This window comes from Trachinotus anak, unplaced genomic scaffold (genome assembly GCF_046630095.1).
Source record: "Trachinotus anak isolate AG129_WGS33_773 ecotype Australia unplaced genomic scaffold, CSIRO_AGI_Tana_v1 ptg000025l, whole genome shotgun sequence".
NCBI classification, from domain to species: domain Eukaryota; kingdom Metazoa; phylum Chordata; class Actinopteri; order Carangiformes; family Carangidae; genus Trachinotus; species Trachinotus anak.
In genome coordinates, this window is record NW_027273876.1 from 5606725 (window position 1) to 5621078 (window position 14354).

A 14354-nucleotide genomic window follows, 5' to 3' on the forward strand; every position below is an offset into this window, starting at 1 on the left:
TGAGGAGGGGGAGGATTAATGATGCAGAGTGCAGAGTCTGAGCGCGTCAGACTAATGTGCTACTTCTTCCATTCATACTCAGCTGCTAATTTTCAGCCCGAGTGCTGAAAGATGTGTGGTTTTTGGTTATAGGTGGGTTTTTTTATTTGTTTTTTATTTATGTTGATTGATTTTCAAATGGCATTGTGATTTGATCGAAGCAACAAACATCATAAAAAAAATAAATAAAAGGAACAGAACAAAACAGAACATCTCAGCTCACAAACTAATTCACTAAGACACATTCACATTCAAACAGGTGAGAGACTCAGGATTTACATCATGTAAAAGTGGAAGTAATGAACAGCTCATAGACAATTGTCGCTCAGGTCTATACAACACAAGATTACTAACCAAGATATAACATAAAACCGTCCCCTACTGTGTGAAACACACTGTCTTTGCAATGTAACGTGCAGGTCAAATAATCCAGTGATACATATTGAAGTATGACCTTATGTCTTACGTTTTGGACGGAGCTTTATCTGTTATCCAGTTCACAGTTGCATTTTCCTGCAGAGAATAAAGTGCTTATTTTTTTTTATTAAGACAGTGCTGTCATGACAAATTATACAGTATTTAGAAAAGTGCTCTGGACCTTTCTAAAAACTAGTTTCCCAAGTATATAGTCCACATCAACACCTTGGTCCATTTTAAACAAAAAAACAAAACTACCATTTCAACAAATCACTGTGGACTGTGAGAAAACCAGCAGCATCTGTTGTCTTCATGTACGATCTCATATTCAGACCTCTGTGCTCCTCCCATGTCACACATACAAACGTTTCCAAAGGTGATGTTTTGTTTTGTTGAACAACAATCCCAAACCCAAAGATATTCACTCTGCAGTGACGTGAAACACAGAAAAGCAGCAAATCCTCGCAGTTGAGAAGCTGGGAACTAAGAATTTTGGCATTTCTGTGCTGAAAACATACTGAAATGATGTTACTGAAAAGTTCCTGATTAAATTTCTGTCAGTCAACTATTTCTATCAGAAGTTTGTGGTCATAGGGGGACTTATTTTTTCCCATGCATCGTCTTGAAGAATGGGGGAAACTGCTCACCATGATTGGTTTCTCCCACATTTGTTTTCCCAGGTGATCGCGCCTCTGAGGGCCCATCTTTTTTCATCCTGATCTAATATAGTCAGATTCATGAATGTAACACTCCTGCAAGTCTATTGTTTTTTCTTTGTACTGTAAAACCAGAGGAGGGATTTCTGACACAGCTTCACCTACTTCACAAGGTTCTCGAAGAAGGAAAAATGTGAGGAGATCAAAACTCCAGCAACATTTGTAGAATAAAGAAGCCTGATCGACATTTAAAAAGAGACATTCATGGTCTGTTAATTAAATGACAGTGAAGCAAATACCTGTAAATGATATTAATATTCAGAATAATCATAAGTTTGTCAGTGATGAAGGTCACAGGCTTTTCCTGCAGAATATCATTGTTTATTACAGAGGCAGCTCCTGTAATTTACCACAGGTTAAATACCATTTAGAATAAGGCTTTTAGAACATCTGTTATTTAACATTCATCCTGTCAGAAAACAACTTTAGTTCTGTTTAACTCCAAAGTTAAAGCCTGATATAACAGCAGCAGTTGTTCTGTGCATCTGTATTCAGAGCGGCTGATACAGGCAGGAATATTATTGCAATTCTTTATTAGATTTTTTTAATTAACAGAGTGGAGGGGAAAGGAGTGGGGGGGGGGGTAGAGGGGAAGGGGAAGGGGGAGATAGAGGGGAAAGGGAAGGTGAGTGGAGCAAAGGGAGTAAGGTGAGGGAGATAGAGGAAAGGTAGAGGGGTGAGGGAAAGTGGGTGGAGCGAAGAGAGTAGGGTGGGGGTGAGGGAGATAGAGGAAAGGTAGAGGGGTGAGGGAAAGTGGGTGGAGTGAAGGGAGTAGGGTGGGGGTGAGGGAGATAGAAGAAAGGTAGAGGGGTGAGGGAAGGTGAGTGGAGCGAAGGGAGTAGGGTGGGGGTGAGGGAGATAGAGGAAAGGTAGAGGGGTGAGGGAAGGTGAGTGGAGCAAAGGGAGTAGGGTGGGGGTGAGGGAGCTAGAGGAAAGGTAGAGAGGTGAGGGAAAGTGGGTGGAGCAAAGGGAGTAGGGTGGGGGTGAGGGAGATAGAAGAAAGGTAGAGGGGTGAGGGAAGGTGGGTGGAGTGAAGAGAGTCGGGTGGGGATGAGGTAGAAAGAGGAAAGGTAGAGGGGTGAGGGAAGGTGGGTGGAGTGAAGAGAGTCGGGTGGGGGTGAGGTAGAAAGAGGAAAGGTAGAGGGGTGAGGGAAGGTGGGTGGAGTGAAGAGAGTAGAGTGGAGGTGAGGTAGAAAGAGAAAAGGTAGAGGGGTGAGGGAAGGTGGGTGGAGTGAAGAGAGTAGGGTGGGGGCTCCAGAACCCTTTTTCTTTCCTCCATCTCCTTCTCCTCTTATTGTCTCTCTTTTTCGGCCGCCTTCTCGTCTTTTTGTCTCTTTTTTTCGGCCTCCTTCTCGTCTTTTTGTCTCTTTTTTTCGGCCTCCTTCTCGTCTTTTTGTCTCTTTTTTTCGGCCTCCTTCTCCTCTTTTTGTCTCTTTTTTTTGGCCTTCTTCTCCTCTTTTTGTCTCTTTTTTTCGGCCGCCTTCTCCTCTTTTTGTCTCTTTTTTTCGGCCTCCTTCTCCTCCTTTCTTTTCTTCTTTTCCATCTTCTCCTCTTCAGTCTTTTTCCAAAACCAGAAACGTCTCCTCCTCGCCTGCTTTTTCAAAGGAAGCTCCTCCAGTTCTTGCTCCTCCTCTTCCACAATACCCTCCTCCTCCTGCAGATTTTTCTGTTCCACCTTCAGCCCTCGTTTCTCCACCTGTGGTTCTTGCTTTTCCACCCCCAGGACCTGTTTCTCCACCTGCAGATCTTTTTTCTCCTGCTCCAGGCCTTGTTTCTCCACCTGCAGGTCTCTGTTCTCCTGCTCCAGGCCTTGTTTCTCAGCCTGCAGGTCTCTGTTCTCCTGCTCCAGGCCTTGTTTCTCAGCCTGCAGGTCTCTGTTCTCCTGCTCCAGGCCTTGTTTCTCAGCCTGCAGGTCTCTGTTCTCCTGCTCCAGGCCTTGTTTCTCAGCCTGCAGGTCTCTGTTCTCCTGCTCCAGGCCTTGTTTCTCAGCCTGCAGGTCTCTGTTCTCCAGCTCCAGGCCTTGTTTCTCAGCCTGCAGGTCTCTGTTCTCCTGCTCCAGGCCTTGTTTCTCAGCCTGCAGGTCTCTGTTCTCCTGCTCCAGGCCTTGTTTCTCAGCCTGCAGGTCTCTGTTCCCCTGCTCCAGGCCTTGTTTCTCAGCCTGCAGGTCTCTGTTCTCCTGCTCCAGGCCTTGTTTCTCAGCCTGAAGGTCTTTGTTCTCCTCCTCAAGGACTTTTTTCTTTGCCTGAAGATCTTGGTTCTCCTCCTCAAGGACATTTTTCTTTGCCTGAAGATCTTGGTTCTCCTCCTCAAGGACTTTTTTCTCCCTCTGGTCTTTGTTCTCCTGCAGGACCTGTTTCTCTCTCTGCAGGTCTTTGTTCTCCTCCTCCAGGACCTGTTTCTGCCTCTGCAGGTTTTTCTTCTCCTCCTCTTTCTCTTCTGCCATCTGTATCCAGGCACATGTTCTCCTGTCGAGCTCTGCTCTGAAGTTCTTGATCCTTAGCTTCAGAAAGGCATTCTCTCGTTCGGTCTTTATGAGCTTCCAGGACATTTCCTTTTTCTCCTGCAGTAGTTGCTGGATTTGAATGTCCTTCTGTTTCAGCTTCTCCTTCATGTCATCCCCCTTTCCCTGGCTCTGCTCCTCCTGCTGTTCAACAAATTTCTTTGGCTTGTATGTGCGCTCGTTGTTTGGATGAGCTTGAGCTTCTGATCTGTTGTAATTTGCCTCATCCTCAGGGTCAGGAAGTGCAAATCTTACCCTTTTTTCGGACTTTTGTCCTGCCCTGTTATTAAAGGGCACTTGTGGAACAGGGCGCTCATGGTATGGAAATGCCGGAGCACCTCCTCTACCCCGTCTTGGACCGCCCCGAGGGGCAGGTTGTACAGGTCTTGTCCATTGCCGTGGATAGTTTTGTGCTGCCATGGCACAGAGAGACAGATGCTGCAGGGAACAGAAGCAGTACCGCACTTGTCTGTAGTAGACTGAAGTTTTTTCTAGACGTTTGCAGTCGTCAGTGGTAGTCTTGAGTGTAGAAGATGCTCTTAGATCGTTCTTGACTGTGGTTCACAATGTCTGTGTGTGAAATACAATGTAAATGTGTTTCTGAGGTCTACTTGCAGATTTTGAGAGTTCTGAAATGTTGCATCACAGAAGACGTAGAATTCTCTGCATTATGAGCCTGGAGTTCCAGAGTGCTGCATCACGGAATGCTGCCTTTGCCTTGGACACCTTTTTTGTTTGTTTTTGTTTGTTAGTTTCTTTCCTGTAGATAAAAGAGGGAGGAGCTATTCCAAGTGCACCTGGATCCAATAAAAAAAAGTCCCATTCATTTTCCAATAGACAGTGTTGTGTGACTGACAGTTGAAGCACTTCTGTTGTATGGATCTACACCAAAGTCTGCTGGTTCAAATATCAATGCAAAAGATGAACACCTGATTTAGAAAATATCTGGTTCTTAGTAAAGTAGTAAAGTATATAAGTATATAACTACAGCCCCCAGAGTGCATTTCAGCAATAAAGATTCACGTACATATGCCATTGCGCCAAGCTCGCCGAGGCAGCAGAGCACAACAAGGGCTGCTGTCGTCCACTATATAAGATCACCCACTCCTACTTGGGAGCATTAACACATTATTCCAAGGTGGTTAGCACTATTGCTAACCGTGCAGTCAATGAGACAAATAGCCTCAAGTGTAGCCATTCTTAAGTTTTTAAAGGTCTGTGGTTCTTTTCACCAAGGGACTGATATCGTCAGTCAGACATTGATCATATCTCTGACCCTGAGTTAGTCAGAGGCTGATGTGAATGGTTTTTCCCACTCAGCTGCTTGAAATTACAGTTTAAGCATAATTCAACTGTAACTTTAAACAGAAACTTCTGTTACATGCATGCTAATAGCAGGTTAAAGCTAAAGACTACACTGCTGGGAAAAATGATTTTATAATCTGCAGCTTATTTCAATTCACATTTTGAATTCACTGCAGCTCCAGTGTTTCCCATAGGATGAAGCTGTAATAGCGGAGGTGAGGGTTAGGTTTAACAGCTCTGAATCCTATTCAAATAATATGTAACATTAACTCTGTGAGGGAATCTGTCAGTTGTCTTTGAGATTGACAGTTTTTGCATGTCACAGTGGCCCTTGTGCATAATAAGGCCCGCCTCCAGGAAGTAATCAGTGTGCAGTTATCATCAGGTAGGCTCAAAGTTTAGGGTTTCTCGTTTATATGCTTTATTCACAGCTGTGTGAATTGACCTGGATATAAGTGTCATGTAGGCCTAACATGAGTTTCTAAAGAGATAAAACAGAATCCGTTCCTCTCCAATTAAAGGAAAAAAAATGTTGTTAGGTGCAAACAGGAGAAACACTGGAACAGGATGAGTTGCCATGGAATCAGTGGTCCTCTAAAAATAAACAGCAATTGAATGGACTAGAACTGAAAAGCCAGTAAATTCATTAAACATGATGTTGAAAGAGACCACTAAATATTTGTAGCATAAACATGAACTTGTATGAGCACTCCTCAGGGATACGGCGGCAACATGATGAAACACATCTCATGCAGTTGCCATAACAGAACACTTAATGTGTCCACCAAACAAGCTGGATAAGCCCCCCAGTCTGTCTCTTCACTAACTTAACATCACATTCATTTGGCAGATGCTTTTGTACAAAGCCACTCACAATAAGTGCATTCAAACTCCACAGGCACCGGGAACAACGACAGCTAACAGCACTGCAGGGATTCTGGGCCATATGTAAATAAAGCTTTATGTAGTGTGATGTCAGGCCTGGTCAGAGAGGTCCTGATGAACCCAGTGAAGTACAACAACTCAAAAAAGTTTTAACCATGGCTGCAACAGTTATTTTCAGTATGAATTGATTGTCTAAACATAATCAATTTACTATCATACAAGATAACAAACAAAAAGACATTATTCACCTTTGAAAAGTTGAAATCAGTTAATTTTTTGGCATTTTCACTTTAAAAATGACCTAAACAATTAATTGTCAGTACTGGTGCAGATTAATTTTCTGTCGATTGACTAATTATAAACTGTCTAATTGTTTCAGCTTCACATTGAGTGAAACTAAACTTCTGATCTGATGAAGTCTAACACAGACTGTTAAGATGTGAATTGTGTTAAATATAAGAGAACCTAAATGATAGTTACAGTGACCATGCAGCTTTTTACTTGTTTGTCATACCAAACAGGTTGGAAGACTATTCGATTAACAGCTGAATTTAATATTAATAAATGAAAAAACAAAACAAAGAAACAACACACATGCCAGTCTAGGTAGGCAGATATGACTGAATTTTACATATTGCAGCTGCACTTTGTCCTCCACAGTGTTGATCATTTTTCTAATCTTCTAATCTAATCGTTTAATTTCATAAAATCTCAGTAGAAAGCCTATTTCACTCTCTCAGAGTCCAAATTGATGTTTTGTAATTGCTTCCAAAACTGAGAGATATTTAATTTACACTGATATAAAACAGAGGAAAGCAGCAAATCCCAACTGGGGAGCTGGATCCAGTGAATGTTTAGCTTCTTCGCTTGATAAATAACTTACCAAAACTGAATACTTTTCTCAACCACCTTCCTGTTTCAGCACTAGCATCTACACACGTATGCCAATCCGCTAAACCCCATATCTCAGCTGGTGAGTCGTACCTGGCTCCAGACAACCTGTGGCAGCTGTCCATCCCATGACAGGAGGTATTGCACCCACCACTGCCCCCATCCAGGTGTTGGTGATGCTGAGCCTCTTGAGTGGGGTGTAGCAACAGGTGTAGAGAAAGATGTTAAGGGCACCCAGGAAGCCTGTTAAGGGGTTTACAGCCAGTGTGAGCAGAGCTACTCCAGGAACTCCACAGGCCAGAGCAAAGGACACTGCATGGAGGGGACTGATGTCAGAAAATGAAAGAGAATAAAGAGACAGAAGGAGAGAATATGAGAGTCAACTTAATCAGCGAGACAAAGAAAATAAAATCCAAAAGCAAATTTACAAGATAAGTTTTTTTTTTCTAAAAGATAAGTTACAGTACACACATTCATGCACAGACAAAAGTCCATCACAGCAATGTGGACTACGGGATGATAAAGTTTTGTGGGCTTGTGCAGACACAAGATAGGACAATGATAAGCAAACATGTTCAATACACACACGTGCAGACCAATGGGGGCCACACACTGACAGTCTGCAGCCGTGCATGGCGGAGTCCCAAAACGGGAGGCTTAGAAGAAGCTCATCTGATAAGAGTTTGTTGGGGATAAAAGTAGCCCTGCAAGATGAAGAGCATATGCACACGCCAGAGATCAAAACTAGCGGAAGAAAACCACAGTGGCTCAGGCTTTTAGCCGGATGAAGATTTCCTCCTCCTCCTCCTCCTCCCCTCATCTTTTATTGAAAACAGTGATGGCAAGGTCTGGTTCAAATTCACCAGTAAATGCTCCATAAATTAAAGAGAGGGTAGATTAAAATCTTGACCAAATGCAGGCCTTTTCTTCAAAAAGCAAACAGGGCTTTTATTTTGGTGGTGTGGCCGAGCAGGGAGATTGGTACATTAATGTGATTAGTGGTGTTATGTCTGTTTTATGTGGGCTGAGGTGGGGCCGTGCAGGCTGGCTATGGGCTGTTGACAGTCTGGCTGTGGGCTGGCTCAGTGGGGGTCAGAGGAGGGAGTGTGTCACATGGCCTGAGGTGGGTTTACTGTCCTCTGCTTACAGTCTGACACAGCCGCAGTCATAACGTCAGGTGGATAAAGTCAATACACAAAGGCAGAAATGTGAGCAGCTGGTCAGACCACAATCAAGGCCATGGATCCTGATTTAAAACACAAGGGAATGAGTTAAGGAAACAGGAAGATCCCACTTAAAACTGAGTTACCTGTTAAATATTCAAGTGGTAAGAAACTGCAGTGAACCTGCATAAAGAAAATTGCCTTGACAATTTTTTGCTGCAATTTGTGTGGGAAAAGTAAAGAAATGGAGGAAAAATGCTAAATTACAACATGATGTTAAACAACATAGAATTGTTGGTGAGTTAACATTTCTGCACAAAGAGCTAGATGAAGTGGATTGTAAAATGCTTCTCATTCACAGCACACTGCACTGTCTCATAGATTCCTCTCCATTTTTCTCCCATAAAAAATATCTCCAGTTACATGATTTAGACAGTCACGATTGCTGTCATTTACAAAAAAAACATAATCACAAAAGCTGAGCATTAAAGTTCATTTTTGACATTGGAACAAGGTTTTCTCAATAACGCAACTCCATCCACTCATGAAAATCAAGATTTACGGTTTCACTGATTAGTTCAAATCATTTTCTTGAGAACAATAGACAGCAATATGACGAGAAGACTAACCTGACATGTACAATTTTATCTCCAAACTGTCAGAACTAACTGACCTGGTCCTACTTGGTTAACAGTTGTGACACCCAAATCACAGCCATCTTCAACTCAATAACTGCAGTGTGTGTCTTCATCATTCAGAGACTAAAGCTCTGTGCTCCATCTCTTACCGAGCTGAAAGCTATTCACCACATGGAAGCCTCAAATTCTGCAAAACCACAACAAACGATGGAGGACTGCGGTCTACATTTTACAGGAGAACAATAAAAGGTGGGAAAGATGATACACTATTGTAGTCCTGACATAAAATGGCAAACTACTGCTGGCATCATGATGAGCAGAAAAACTCCTGCAGTATGGCAGATGTAGTGGAGGAACAAGCCTCGTCCTTGAAACTAAATGGAAAATGTGTAAAATATGGCCTTTTGATGAATTGTTTGACAGGAGAGTCCAGCCTCCCATCTGCTCGCTGTCTCTATGCAAGATTGTGTGTGTGAGGGAGAAAGAAGAGAGTCAGAGAGAGAGAGAGAGATAAAGTTTCAGTGTGTCTCGCAGACAGACAGACACACACCTCCTTCTGTCAGGGGCACACTAAAAGCCGGAGAGAAGAGGCTGTGTTTAGACAGTCAGAGAACATCTTCAATCAGCTCAACAGCAGGAGAGTCCACTTTTAAACAGTGTGTCAATGGAGAATTCCTACAACTGGGATGAGATAGCTGTGCGTCAAGGCCCAGTTATGATACTAACAGGCTGTTAAGTCATAAAGTCACTATGTTGCTGGTATATAATAGAAGGTAACAGAGGTATTTATATTAGTAGTAGTAAAAAGTGCTTCATCCTCTAAGGTCAACAAGTTGTTTGCTTTTGCTCCTCCTGGATAAAAATGAAAGGTGAGACGAGGAGCTTATACAGTGGCACTGACAATGGGTGAAGAGGACGTGTGGTTGGTTTGTGTTTTTTGGTTCATGAATCAATGAATATGTGTGCGTGTGCCTGCTGTTGAAGGATGGCAGTCTCCCAAAGATTTGTCGGAGCGTGGTGATGCATCCAGTTCACTGACTGCCAATACAGAGGTTATCTGTCATCTAAGCAGTGGAGGCAGCAAAGTAGGTAGGGGTGGTTAGGTAAACTACACCCTCGCCTCAACGTTGTCCCTGCTCCCTTCCAACCTGGTAACAAGCTCATATTACACCTGACAGGTGTAACGCAGGGGATCTTCACTGCTGGCGTGCATTTCTCTTATTGGCAGCTTCGCTCTCTGTCTTCCACTATTTCACACACACAGCTACTGCTCTGTTCCAGTGCCATACGAAGTCAATAACAAAAGCTGGAACAGAAGTACAGTATGTAAATCAATACCGAATGTGTGCTCGGCGCTAATGTTTTATTTAAGGCTAACTCTTCATTATAATATTGCCAACAAATACACACAGGCTTCGACACCACAAGCTGTTATGTCATGTTTCACCCCTTGAAAAATGCCCCCTAGCAAGACTGGGTAAGGTCAGCGAGCGAGGCAACAGTGGCAGACTTTGACATTTGTCCAGTATGAATTCAACAAAAGGCAGCTTGGATGGCTCAGTAGCTGTCATGTAGTGTTGCTGGGGTGCCTCTGCACTGAACCGAACTCCAACTCATGCTGAGCTCTTGCCTCTCTCTCCAGTCCATCATTTTAAAGTAATAAACAGTGCAGATGGGGCTGGTATTTCAAGTATTACATGCAGAGGATCAAGAGAAAAATGCTGTTAAATAAGCACAAAAGACAGAAAACTGTACCTGATCTGTCCTCTGACGAGTGGACGGTTCTTTGTACGGTTCATGTTAGAGTCAAAGGGCACCTCAAAGTACTGTGGAGACAGAACAACAACAGGGTTAATGCAGGAGACACACAAACACAGCACAATGACACATACTGTTCCAGACACAAGACGCATTCAGACCAAAACCAAATATGGGATCTCTCCACATACTGCAGGCAACAATGAAAATTCACCACATCGGGTTTTAAAGCCGCATTTAGACATAACTTTTTAGGCAGTTTAGATGTATTTTTTATGTGTGGTTGATGCACACCTCCAATGCTGCAGCTCAGAAGGTACAGATGTGGTTTAAACAATTCAGATTCAGATTTTATGTTTTCAACAACACTGAGGTGCAAAGGTTGGGCTGAGATGCAGTTAGCTGACAGATGTATCTCCTGCAATAATTCTGCAGATGCTTCTTATACATTTCTCTGATGTTGGTGCTGAAATTTATCACAGTCAGAGCAGCATTACATGTAGAGTGCATGGCAGAGCAAAGATGGGAGACTTCCACCACTGCTGCCTCTGTGAGTCTTTCTATGCAACATCTGGAGAGAAAGAAAGTGAGGAGAGTCGCTTAGGACATAGTCACAGCAGATCTCTGAGCCAAATGCTCACCCTGCACCTTTGAGAGTAAGTGGACTGGAGGTGGAGGTGGAAGGTGGAGGCAGTGAGCTGTTGGGTGGGAGGTGGTGGTGATGTTGGTGGTGGGGTGATCTGGGATAGAACTATGTGAAAAACTACTTATACTCCTGTTTTATGATCTGCTCTGGAGGAGTATGCTTCAAAGTGCTCCCATGAGATTGGCAATGTGTGACTTAAATGCAAACACATGGGGTGCTTATATGCAGGAACTGGCTAATCTGTGTGTGTGTGTGTGTGTGTGTGTGTGTGTGTGTGTGTGTGTGTGTGTGTGTGCGTGTGTGTGGGAGCAAACGCACATACATGTGTGTACTTGCCTGCCTGTATAAGAGCCTTTAACTAATGAAGAAAACAGATAAAGCACTTAAGACTTGGGAATATCAAGATCCATCTCTTCTGATATATGGTTCACATAAAACGTCTAATAAACAGATAATCCACTTTTCTCTTCTTAAACCCCAGTTCCCAGATTTACTGCACTCATGACATCGGAAAGCCACCATATTATTAAAGTACTCCTGGTGGAAGGCATTGCATTTCATATTGCACAGATTTTTATTTTGAAGAACATTAGGGAGTGGGCCGCACCATTAAGGTCTGATGCACAAGATATCTCACATAACTCGACCGTGACTTGGAGTCATGATCCAAATACAAAGCACCAACAAAAAGATCAAACGTGGTTGATAACTTTGAAATTTGGCCTTTTTAAATGAGGGTGCATCAGGTTTGGAGTTTTGGAGGCACATTAAACCTCTAAGAGCAGAGAGTCAATAATACTGCTAAACGACTCCACTGAAATGCCAACCCTAAATCTCCATCCAGGCCTTTGGGTCGCTGGTTTTTACATTACGTCTCACTGTGATTTGCATGAGCCATGAGAGAACTTCCTCGTGATGTCGGGCTTGAAGTGGATCATAGCAACATTTAGTCAAAGTGCAATTGTGCTATTATTTTTGCATTATTTTCAAGATAAAATTAGCTACATAATAAAGGAAACAGAGCCTTTAAAGAAACAGAGTGAATGGGGAAGTAGTCTCAGACTTTTGGACTACACTGTATGTCATTTGGCTTTAGTTTCTACTGACTTTGCAGCAGCACTAAAACTCCTCAACCAACCAAAGACATTAAAATTAGCAGTGGAATATGCTCTTTTCATACGCTCCAATGAAAATCTCCCGCTTCCCTTTTCCATCTTAGCTTCAGTTGTCATGCAGCACTAGCTAGCTGGGTCTGACTGGACTGGGCCAGGCTAATGCACAGCTGTGTATGCGGCTGTGGGACCCCAAGGCCCAGACTGAGGTGTTAATTCTATTTCCTGGGTCAGGAAATGCGTCAGGAGGTCAGGGGCCACATGAGAGAGAACTGCACTTTGTGGCCGGGCCAGAGCAGAGCAGTGCTGAACCAGGCCTCAGGCAGGCCCACGGCCAAGCTCGCTGCAACACTGCTCACATAAAATGGATCCACTTAGTTTCCAATAACATCCTCCCACATGTTACAAAAAAAAAAAAAAATACTGATAGTGTGCATAACAGCATGATGTCTATTGTTGCCCCACAGACACATATGGCACCTACAGCAAATAAGACAAAGACGAAGTTTGCAGAGGGAAAGTAATATCTGAAAACACAAGACCTACAGTGTTGCCATTGTTTGGATGAACCTGTTGTGTGTTAATACAGATGATTTAATGTGAATGTCAAAGTCACTCGGTCCACCTCACTGTGTGCGCTGTGCTGTCAATTCAGTTTGTCCAGTTCCGCTCTTGTTCCTCCCTCTCTGCCTTTTAAGTCAGAGTGCCTCATCTGGTTCGCATCAGTGGCTCTCCCAGCCCATGTCATTATTTCCGCCCGACACTGCCATGTGTTACAGTGATGGCATTAAAATAACTGGGCCGCTGGTGTTGTGTGTGCATGCACATGTGCTGCTACAGGTAGGTCTCGAGGCTGCAACAGTTCAGAGTGCATCACTTTAAAAGTGATGGATTTCCACAGGTCTTCACCTGCACTGAGTTTACTGAGTTGACATAACATTCAGCTGTTATGGTTATACTGTTTAGTAATATGCTCCATTTCCAGTGGGGCACCTCTGACCAGTATATTCCAGTGTATATTTTTTCAGTGTAAGCTTTTAATCAAATTGTAATTAAAATTAGGCCTACCCCCAAAATACTCATGAAACTTGATGAATGTGAATATTGATAAAGTGGAATATAAAACGTCTGTTACTATTTATAGGCAAATAAACATAATATATACAAAACAAATGATAACAATGTTACATTAAAAACTACAGCAAATTTTACAGCTTTGCTTCAGATTTTTTTTTTCTTTTTGTTTTATAGTCTCCTTCAGTATTTTGAATAATAAAGGTAAAAAGACAAAAAAGAGAAGAGTCAGTGAGTGTCAGTGGGGATGTCAACAGCCTCGCTTCATTTCCAGCATAAACAATAAGCTAATGTTCAAATTCAGTTATATCTTCATATTATAACTTCATATTCATATCTTATTAAAACTGCTGGTGTGTTTGCAGAGCTAAATATGCTATTTTTCATAAGTGGTGTACAAACAAAGGTTTGAAAACAGATTAATCTTCAGGCAAGATACAATTTCATGAACACTGCCTGGATCAATACACACCCCAAAGCTATGGATCAGCTCAGGGTATACACAGAGAGGTGGCTCGGGCGACTGAACCGGAAGTTATGGAGAGTCTGGCTGCTGCTCTCAATTATGGACACAAACACACACAGACGCACACGCACAAACCCATAACTGTAGGGGCAATTATCTGCCAGATGACGAGGACTGAAAACAGGCAAGACCAAAGTGAGAAGCAAAGAAGAGGGGGTGTTCAGCTGCCAGAACCTCCCAGCTATCAAAGACAGAACGTGATCCACCGCCAACCACCCGGGCAGAATTGATAACAGGCTGCAGGAAGGCATTTCCTATTCTTGTGTGGAAGCAGAAGAAGATAACTTGGCTTTGTATCATGGTGACACTAAACCATAAACTCTATCTGTTTGATGAGTGTAAATCAAGACTTTATGTGCTGCATAGATTTGACATAAGTGTGTAAAATGTTTTTTCCCCACTGAGTGAATGTTGTGAATTTGACCTGTATAACGACTACATTAAGGAGAATGAACGAGACTAAAAAATTCATAATTTTATCCTGTGATTGTGCACCAGCCACTCTTTGTGCTCCCCATGGGAGAAGAGTTGCCTGACCAACCCCATGACAAGCACACCTCCGATCTGCCAGCAAAAAAAAAAAAACACTGGGAAGTGCAGCAAATATCAGAGAGGAGAGATACAGTAACTACGCAGCGTGCATTTACTGTGTTTACTCGAGAGGCAAGAGTGTGCTTAAACACA

The 14354-nt window shown here is 42.9% G+C and overlaps 2 protein-coding genes across 2 annotated transcripts in view; both read right to left on the reverse strand.

The window, feature by feature from the left end:
- cox10 (cytochrome c oxidase assembly factor heme A:farnesyltransferase COX10) overlaps nucleotides 1-14354 on the reverse strand; it is a 36166-nt gene that overhangs the window by 1195 nt on the left and 20617 nt on the right. Inside the window, exons 5-6 of the mRNA XM_071462955.1 lie at nucleotides 10310-10380; nucleotides 6847-7079 (exon numbers count right to left, since the gene is read on the reverse strand). Coding sequence (XP_071319056.1) covers nucleotides 6847-7079; nucleotides 10310-10380 — 304 coding nt within the window. The remainder of the gene's footprint in view (nucleotides 1-6846; nucleotides 7080-10309; nucleotides 10381-14354) is intronic.
- On the reverse strand, nucleotides 528-6840 carry LOC139608848 (M protein, serotype 2.1-like). The gene has a single exon (XM_071462952.1). The coding sequence runs from the start codon at nucleotides 4090-4092 to the stop codon at nucleotides 2464-2466; it is 1629 nt and encodes a 542-aa protein (XP_071319053.1). The 5' UTR covers nucleotides 4093-6840; the 3' UTR covers nucleotides 528-2463.

Coding starts and splice junctions, on each gene's coding strand:
- LOC139608848 (XM_071462952.1), bottom strand. CDS start 4,092: ATGGCAGCACAAAACTATCCACGGCAATGGACAAGACCTGTACAACCT.